We start from the raw sequence: 9,912 nt of genomic DNA, 5'->3' as shown, positions 1-9,912 counted from the left end.
TCATGTCAAAATTAATTACCGAAAGATTACTTCGACATACTAAATTAATTCTTACCGATTGTTGTAGTCAGACTATTTGGTCGATTCTAATCATTCTTTGTTCGCATTTCTGAAATATTGAAGGTATGCTCTTTCTTTTCCGAATTTTTCCGTGACATTTAACCCCTGCTGTTTCAGTACAAACTTAATTATTTCGAAATATTTTGATACTATATTCGAACTCCGCAATAGAATACTCGATGAATAAGTTTACTCAGCTCCACTACTCAGGTCATGAATATACCTACATGTGCTGCATATTTGGTACAGAACAATCTCAGATTTCCTTCTTATCAAAGTTTTGAATCAGGGTGTCAACAAGTGTTTCTAATCAGGAGTTTATTGGGATAATAAAGGTTGTGGAAAAGGTATGCCTGACGCGCTGAAACTTCATTTTCGACCTCAACTCCAAGGATTCTTCATCCCAACTAGTCCAGGCGCTGGAAAAGATATCTGTTCAATGGGGATAACTCAATATACATTTTTTGACGAAAAGTAGAACGAAAAAGATTCAAGAGGAATAAACCTTAATATTTGAGTTACCATCCCTTTTGGACAACAATCATGCCCCATTTTCCAGCACACCGAACATGAAGGGATACAATGTGAATTTATATGTGAATAGCTGTAATAAAAAACTAAACTATGTAATGACCACCCAAATATGCATGTAAAATTAAATTTTAAGAAGACCTACAAACGTGAATCTCTAGTTGTCTCTGAGAAAGCATTATTTAAGCCAACAGTCTCTATTAACGCCACCATATTAGCAATCCGGCTTCAAAATGAAACCCTACTCTTTCTTATAGGGATAACTCATTCATTACAAAAACCAATGCATTCAGAATGTTGCTGATAAGGAACTTTTAATAACTTAATCCAAAGTTGAGGAGGTTAAAGGGCTGAGCATTTTACTGCTAACCGAACAGTCTCTGGTTCCAATTATGGGTAAAAGTACTTTGGACTCTCCAAACAAAAATTACCGCGGAGTGAGTTTTTCCGGAGGATAAAAACGGGCTGACTACACTAGATGTAAGAATTTGTATTTCCATGGCGTATTTCTTGTCCGCGGAGAGTTCTTCCTTCACCAAATAACCTTGAGATGCTGCTTCTGAGTGAGTAGGATTTAAATATCTTATTTGCCATTTGCGATAATTTTTTTGTGCCACAACAGTGGGCTTATCATTATTCCTTCCAACCTTACAATAGTTCATTTCCATTAATTTATTTTTTTCTCTCTATATTTAATGCATGATTAATATGACAACATCAAACAACGGATCAATTATTGTGACAATGATACATTCGTGATTTAGGATGGAAGAAAATAAGGTTCTCATTATTGACGGAAGTTGCGGTGCATTCTCGCGAAGAGGGTCGAGGGTGTTAAACAATTCACCTTTGCCCGCTAACGATACAATTGTTGCGCTGATAATCCAGGCGCTGAATTCTTCCCCCGCTACCGACCAAAACGCCTGCGTCAGGCAGCTATGCGCCACGCCCAGCCGGACTGCCCATTGTCCACTCGCACCCTGACCACTCCCACCCATGACGCCCCCCGACGCCCACACGATTGGCTGGGCACCCGCCACTGACCAGTCCAGCTGGCCGGGGACGCCGGCGCCGTGAGGAGACGTCGGAGGGGGCGGGGGAGGGTGGAGGGAGAGAAGTCGGAAGCACGTGTCAGGTGCAAGTGAGAGAGGGACTGGGCACGAGCGACGGCGTCGACCGAGACGCCCGCGCCGCCCAGCGGACGACGGAGGGAACACTTGCGGCGCCCGGCGTCGCTCCCCTTCCCCGCGACGCCTCCTTCGACGGTAGTCCACCCGGCACGCAGCGCCGCCCTCGTGGCTGCGGAAGAAAGGGAGACTCGCCCCGTACATTGCGCGCCCCCTACCGCCGCTGCCCCCCCCCCCCATCCTCCCTTGGAGAGGAACTGCCCCCTCCCGCGGAGATAGCCGAAGAGCGCCGCTCCGAGACGGAGGGGAGGTCGCGCGCCCGAGAGCGGGGAGGGTGGGGTGCGGAGGGGAGGGATAGAGAGAGCCAGGGGTCCATGTGTGTGTACGGAGGAGGGAGGGTCCGCGGTCTCCCCCCCTCTCCCTGGAAGGAGGGAGGCCCGTGGGGGGGGAGGGGAGGGGGAGCGAGGGGAGAGGGGACAGTGGTGTGTCGGGGAGAGCAGAGGCTAGTTCAGGCCAGGCCAGCCCCCTGTGTGGTACGGTCGCTCCCTCACAGCGGCCGCTTTCCTTGACTCGCACATCTCTCCACTGTACACACACCACACAAGTTTTGTGTTGCACTTGTGTACTGGTAGGAGTGCCTCCTCCTCCGTCGGTTCCCTGCGCTCTCTCGGTCCAGAAGGGGAGGGGGTGTACAGCGAGGAGGAAGGGGGGTGCAGGACCCCCACACTTCAGTCCGTCGTGTGCCACACTCCGCTGCAGACCACGAGTCGAACTGTGTCCATCCTCGCTGCCAGAGCAACACACCCAGTCAGTGTTTGACAGTGTCGAGGAACTTAGCTATATTGGCCGGCGAGACTGACCGCAGCGGTGGACAAGTGACAGTTCAGTGTGCCCGGTCAGTTCGTGACTTACCGCGGTGTTTTGGTTTTGACACTTGGGTGTTTTCGTGGACCCCTACGGATTTTTTTCTTCGCGGCCTGCAAGGCCTCCTCGCCGCGCGGCACCCGCGTCGACGGTGCCCGAGTCGTGTTGGGAGTTGACCGGCGCCTGTCGGACATGCGGCCGCCGCCCCTGACGGGATAAGGCGTCGCGGGGATTTCGCTTCCGAGAGCGGGGTTTTCGCCGGCGGTGACGTGACACCGCGCTGGGCGGGCCCTACGCCATGGCCGGCGGCGCTCGCGGCGCCGGCGACGCCCGATCCGGGCGGCCGGACAGCGTTTGATTTGGGGTGGACCCGAATCTTCAGCAGTCCCTCACCCGTAGAAGACTGTCGCCCTTTGCCGAGGAATGAAACTTCATCCGACACGGGATAAATCGTGACTTGCTTTCACTCGCTGTGCCAACGCTCACCCCAGTGCACCTGATGGTTTTGCATTCCTTCAAGTGATCCACGCAGACAGTGCAGCGATTTTTCCAGTGATAGACTAGGAGGAGACATAGGACTTGGACTTCGACGCATTCAGAGAGGACACACTCGTAATTGGACAAACTGTCAGGCGTATGATTCTCAGAAAACATTTTCGTGTCTCGTTCACAACCAAAGGAAAACATTGTGAAGGATTTCGCATTGCGCGACCCCGTCTCGACTTGAATGACCACGCCAATTGGGTCGGAGTGATTTCATCGCAGACGGCGATCTTGTGATTGTGTACCTAAAGCGCGGAAAGTGTATTGTGTTGGCAAACGGGGACGCGCCGCGTCTCGGCCCTTGGAGCCATGAGCGACGCAGTGAAGAACTTCTCTTGAGTTTCACGGAGACAATTCCGATAGAACCTTACAGCTGGGGGGGCTCCGCTTTTCCGAAGATCCCTCTTCACCCCACGGCGGGCAAGAAGTTTACGGTGTCGCCTCAGTAACGACTCAAAACTGCCTCCCAGTCAAGATGAGGATTAAGATGCCAGCGGTTCGCATCGCCCAAGGTGAGTATCCTATTCTAATCCTGTTGTTCTTCGCGAGATGTCTTTATCCGCCGATGACACTCTGATGTCATGACGTATCGATATCATGAAGGACGGTCCTTTCTTTGCCTTGTCAGTTTGCTGGTACAACCGCCAGTTTTCAAAGTTGAGGCTGTGTTTTCAGCTGTCAAACCGTTGCAGGGCACGTGGTTCCTTAAATAAGCCACATTACTTGTCTATCGCGTCACTCTTTTACTAAATCTTTTTAAATTCTTTCCCAAACTTCCACACTTCGTGTTGTCATGACGCATTTCATCCTGTAATATACAAAGAACATCTCAACGAGCCTTTCTTCCTTCATTTCCCTTTATGTGATTAGTTATTCGAGTCGTGAAGCTTGTAGATTTCCTAAATATACGTGTTGTCGCGGTGAATCACTTGCTGATATTAGGTGGTTAATTAACGTATTTTAAATGTAATACACGTTGTTCAAGAGCCCATCATTGACCCATCGGCCAGTTTTTTTTCCTCGTGTGGATTAAGTGGCGGCTAAAAAAAACGGTCGGATACTGGTTCTCGAATGCACTAGGCGGTGAATTTCGGTTGCCGTTAGCCTACTCACTTGGAGAGGATGACCATTGCTTTGTTTCCGTTCCTTCACTTGAGAGTCACACACTGTTGTTATGAAAATAAGCCGGTGAGGAATAGCAACTCTTCCATTTAAATATTTCCGGGACAACTTCAAGTTTCAACAAGTTACGCCGCTCAAATGCACGAAAGAAATACTTCCGCGATGACTTTGTGAATTACATTATCTTCTCATTGCCTCCGAGTGCAAACACCTGTGATCAAAAGAGAACCGTAAAAGGACCAATCCACATCTCCGTTTCGCGTGAACTTCTTCACCAGCGAGGCCATAATAAGCTTGTCTTTCGTGTCTTTTTCTAGTGCAAAGAGGACTCACCGAAGCGATTAGAAGCGGAACCCAATGGATAAGTTTCTCCGATGTCGTTTTCGCAATTCTTTTACGGCCGCATGCTTCTTTCATTACGCCCCGCGAGGCTGGAGCGTCGTCTCCCCCGAAAGTGTTTTTCCCCGTGGGAAATTCGTGTGCACAGCGAGGAGACGGAATTAGTGGGGGATGAAGACTTGATTCTCCAAATTTTTTTGATTCCGAGACAAATTCGCGGAGGGCGAGAGACTTCCGTCGATTTGGTTCTTACGGTTTTGAGTGACAACTCAAATCGGAATTAAGGTGGGGGGGGGGGGGGGAGGTTTCTCGAGGATTTCTGAACGCAGACGTGGGAAGAGAGGGGTTCATCCAGGAGTGGATTTAAGGTTTGGAGGTAATTCGTAAGGAGATGGTATAACATTGAGTCAGATGCGGTGGAAGAAATTTGGGCACCCAAGTGAGACTTGTAGAGTTAATGAATAGGGACGTCTTGGGGGTGGATTTACACGGTAGGGAGCATTGTAAGGCGGGCAGGAAACGTAGCACGGAGGGAGGTTAGGTGGTGTTGGGAGTGTGAGGTTGAGGAGGGTGGCTAATGGAGAAGTCAAAGGCGGAGGAGGAGGAGGTGGCGGTGGAGGAAAATTATCATTAAGAGGGTGATTCCTTCCGAAGCCATCCTCACCTTCCCCCTCCTACGCTCTCCTCCCGCAACTTACAACCCCTTCCCACTCCTCAAGCTCAAATCCTATCCCTCTCCTCCTCTTAATTTTTTAAGAGAGGGAACAAGACGATGGAGAAGAGAGGAAAAAAAGGGAGCAAGTTGTCTGTGTGTCGGGGTGGGGGCGGTTTTTCAAGGAGGCTTTCGCGATCTCATCCTAAAAGGAGCAGTTTGTCCGGAGAGACTGGGAAGATAAGTTGTGGAATCAATTCGGAGCGGATGGGAAGAAGTTGCTTGCACCCAAGGAATAAACGGCGAAAAATGTACGGTCGTGGGGGAAGTGTCGCATTCTTCTTATCGCCTGAGACAGTGAAGCAGAGAGCTTGAATTGCCAATTCCCATAGCACCGTTTTATTTGCGCAGCTTCTATTTGTAAATAGTATTGTTGTCAACATAATCATCAGTTCATAATAAAAAAAGATCAATCTCTAAGCAATTTTGCGCAAGATAAATTCACTCGCTGTAAGGCCCTAGACACATTTGAAACAGGTGCTAACAATTGATAGTCTTTCCTCCCTAAAAATTATGAGTCGGAAGTCAGACTCATCTTTCTAGTCCCGCAGTTTTACTTTTCGTGACATTAAATATTAGCGGTCAAGAATCACCGGTTTATCACATCAAACAAGTGCAATCTAAGGTGGTAGTGAACGTTATTCTTGACGTTATTGCTGTCAGGTTGTAGCCGGCCGAGTAATACGCTTGTTTAGGTACATTCAGGAGGGATCCCGACCGTGTTTGCCTTATCGCGAGCGATTTTTTTGGGCCGCGGTAGACCCACCCGAGCTAGCAAGGTGATCCCGGCTCCGTCGGTCGCTTGCGCCGGCAGAGGCTGGGTCGGACGCGCGGGGGATCAGCCCGTACCCCGAGCGACAGCTCTCGGCAAAGCACGGGGTCGGAGAATCACAAAAAAACGTTCTCTCGGGCCGTTGGCGTGAGAGGTCCTCCTCTGTCAGCGTTTATCTCGTTGGCTTATGTCACCTTGGTAGGGTTTACCCTTTATCGCGTTGTTTTTTGTGAGGCGCCGCTCAGAGCGATTATTTGTAGGCGAAAGATGGACATTGAAGGCTGAAGTGACCGTGGATATAGCGTTATCTACGAATTGTTTGGGATTTATCCCGTCAGTTTACGATTCGATACCGGGGACTGAGTAAAAAAAAACTCCCCAATGGTGTCGTCTGTGTGCGCACTAGCACTGATTTCGGTGTATGTCTTCAATTCCTGTAGAATAACAGCGTATCTTTCTACTTCATTAACTCCATACTGTTTCAAAATATTATTAGTCTTGCTTGAAGATTGAACTCTAATTATTCTACTTTTTTGTTTTAATTCTTCAAATTTCTCTCTTTCCTTACAGGAATAAAAATATTCCTTTAGTGTGATGTTTTATATTACGCCTATGTTTATAAGTTTAAATAATAATGTGCGCCCCATGGTATAATGACGATAATTTATAGCTAATTTACAAGTCCATTTTCCCTCTCATTTCGTCTAATTTGGAAAATCTTCCCTTTTTTAACTAAACTTTGAAGCTCTTATTTCTCTATGTAAATAATTGCGAAAATATTTTTCTTTGAAAAGTTTTTAATCATAAATTTTCCTTCACGCATTGGTTCATGTTTGATTGCCAGTTAAAATGATGGATGCTATAGGAAACCTTATTTCTCGAATCCCATCCCCTCATTCAGGTGATATCCACGCTAGGAAGAAGTTTTGCTTAGCGAAGGGACGTGGAGCTCTACTTATGACTTACTCGGGTGTTAACTTTGTAACTGGAATTAATTGCGCATGAAAATCACGCGTTGGACCGTCTTCGGTCGTCACCTCGAGTTGTGCTCCAACTCCAGCGCTGTCCTAGGGTTTTCGGTGCGTTCCCAGCCTCGCTCGAAAAGAAGCTGTTAATTTTTATCCGGGAGAAATTCTCCCAATCCGTGGCAGCGTATTTATGAATACGACGAGGGTTCCCGACTTCTTTTCTGATTCCCAGGCACTACAGTCGTCGCCCAGCGAACCATTGCTCGCGCTCGCAAGGGGCGACGTAAAAGAGTTGATGAAAAAAATGACGATTTCCCGGCCCTTCTCGCCTCGAGCCTCATTTTTTCATTCGACCCCGTTCGGACGAAAAACGTCTTCATTCCGGAAAGAAATTAATCCTTGCGTAAATAATTCGCGGAGGCCGTGGTGTATTTTCTGCGGAAATCGTCACGCCGAAGGAGGCTGCTCGAAAAAAATTGAATGAGAGGGTCGTCTTCATCGTATCTTCCTTCCCTCCTCCCCCGTAAAATGTGCACGGATTCTTACGTTTGTTTATCCTTATATATTTTGCGAATCTCTCCCTTATTTTTTTTCTTTCTCTCCCTCGACTTGGGCGCGTTGTGTGTATTTTTCCCGAGGACCCGTGAATGGTTAAATCGTCCGAGTCGCTTGCAGGGGCTAGGTTCGTATGCAGTGAGAGAGGGAGAAAGAATTTATATAAGTATCCATTAAAAAAAAGGGCAACTCTTTATGAATTTCTCGGTTTAGTGGCGAAAATTAAAATAAAAAGCCCTTCGGTTTGCTTAAATTGTCCTGCTCGGCAGCGTTAATGCGTTTTCCTTCGTTTCCTTGCCATAGCGAGGAAAGAGAGTCGTCCAGTGTTTCTCCGCAAGTGTCTTTATACGCGTCATCTTTTCTTCAGCTTGTCGCCATTGCCGGGGAGAGAAGAATGCAGGGAGGTCAGGTCCTCGCCTCGTTTCCCAACCTTCCCCCCTTGCCCATGTCTTATTCCTCATCATTGATGTAAAAAGATAATAATCTCCGTGGTCCTTTTCATTCGAGACTTTCCTTTCAATTTATCTTTAAATATTATTGCGTATTATAACGCGAGAAGCAAGGTTATCTTTTTTTCGCGTCTGAAGAAATTGCTGTGCTGGGATAAATTCAAAACCCTCTTCATCTCTGTCCCTCCATCATTACCGTGGGTTTAACGAAGTCGCAATTATTGCTCTGCGAGATATGGGCATTATTTAGCCGCGTTCTGCGTTGCATGGAAACTTCGTAGTAGCAATCCTGTACACAACAGGGCGATTCTTTTGCTGGCCAGAGACTCGTATCTTGCGAATATTAACGTCCCATTAGCTAAAATACCACGCATGTTGATTCCTAAGGTTGATATTATGTGTTTTATTCTAATTTTCATGCAGGGACAGCAGACATTATTGCGACTTTTCAGCCTGTATTTCAATTCATTATTTGTTTGGTCCATTAATTCGGAGCATATAATTGTATATTTCAAATAATCCCATTTTTCTGGCGTCTCCTCCTATATTTTATGTATTTTTACTTAATTTATGTTCCCTGAAAATATCAGTCTTCCTTTCCGGTAAATACTTCCTTTCCCACATTTATCACTTATTTATTCTCTTAAATATATATCTTTTCAATTGCTAGCGCTTCTCTAGGTACTTTTAATATTTTATACGGAGGCAACTAAGACTGATATACATTCTTGCTACCTGATATCAATAATTATTGTTTTTACTTTGGATAGTTACCACACATATTTATCCCTTGTTAAACTAATTTGCTGTAATGTTTTGAGCCGAGTTTTGACTAGTCCGCATTCGGTTTAGGGATGGGATTAGAATGGTTGCGAATGGGGTAAGAGGATACCTGAAGCTCTGCTAAGGGATCAAAAAACGGCTCAGGGCTTCATCTCCACCGGGGTCAACTCTCAATGGGCGTAGTTTGGGTCTAGGGCGGGTTCGCAGGTATCTAAATGCCGTGCATGGTGGTAAGATTTAAGCACTATTTGATGGGTGGTTTTTGTTCGTTAATCGACTCTTAAATGGTCGGTGAGAAGGTAGACAAATAAGGCTCACTATCGTTTCGAGTACGCATTCATAGTTGCAATAGTAGTTTTCCTACCCTGTGTGTAACTTTGTGAATGGGTGTTAACTTGCGCAGCAATGTTGTTGCGAATTGTTGATTTAATATCCAATCACGGATTATTCCTTGAAAATGCCATTGATAATGTGATACCGTTGCAATTATGTTTTCCAGTTGGAACGACGTTGAAAAGAAATTGTCATAAGTGTGCTCAATGAATGCTCGTATTAAACGCAAAACTAGACATTCGTGATGAAATAGTGACTCTCAAATGCTGTAGGAGAGGGCACGGAAAATTTTCACGCATTTTCAAATTGTCTTAGTTGCGCATATTGCCTAAAATTTAAATCTCACGGAGACTAAAAGAATAAATAAGTATTGTACTAAATAAGAGCAGTTGACTGTCTATAAACACACCTACTTACTAATTATTTTTAATGAAAGCAACAGATATCAGTTTGAAATGTTCATAACATTAGGGGCCGCATTAGGATCGCCAGTTCTCGCCGTCCTCTGCTCTTAGGTGAAGAGATGACGAAGACTAGGCTAGATTAGGGTTTGTCTTTGAAAATAACGAAACTTAATGGAAAAAATGAGGAGAGATTGAGATTAAAAATAAGAAATACTAGAAAATACGAAGTTATTCGCAGATGTGGGGTGTGAGAAAAAATGAATTTGAAACAGATAATTAAATCAGTACATTGGAGGAGATAGTTCACAGAAAACCGTGTTAGGAGAGATAATGTTAACAAGGATTCAGTT

The 9,912-nt window shown here is 46.1% G+C and overlaps 1 protein-coding gene across 1 annotated transcript in view; it reads left to right on the top strand.

Annotated features, from left to right (window-relative positions):
• Positions 1-2,236: 2,236 nt before the first annotated feature.
• The window catches only part of LOC124153482 (B-cell lymphoma/leukemia 11B), a 210,715-nt gene continuing 203,039 nt past the window's right edge, over positions 2,237-9,912 (top strand). Inside the window, exon 1 of the mRNA XM_046526671.1 lies at positions 2,237-3,637. Coding sequence (XP_046382627.1) covers positions 3,601-3,637 — 37 coding nt within the window. The 5' untranslated portion in view covers positions 2,237-3,600. The remainder of the gene's footprint in view (positions 3,638-9,912) is intronic.

The sequence above is a fragment of the Ischnura elegans genome, chromosome 2, assembly GCF_921293095.1.
Source record: "Ischnura elegans chromosome 2, ioIscEleg1.1, whole genome shotgun sequence".
NCBI lineage: Eukaryota > Metazoa > Arthropoda > Insecta > Odonata > Coenagrionidae > Ischnura > Ischnura elegans.
Note: the sequence above shows the minus strand (reverse complement) of the source record. Positions and strands in the feature narration are given on the sequence as shown.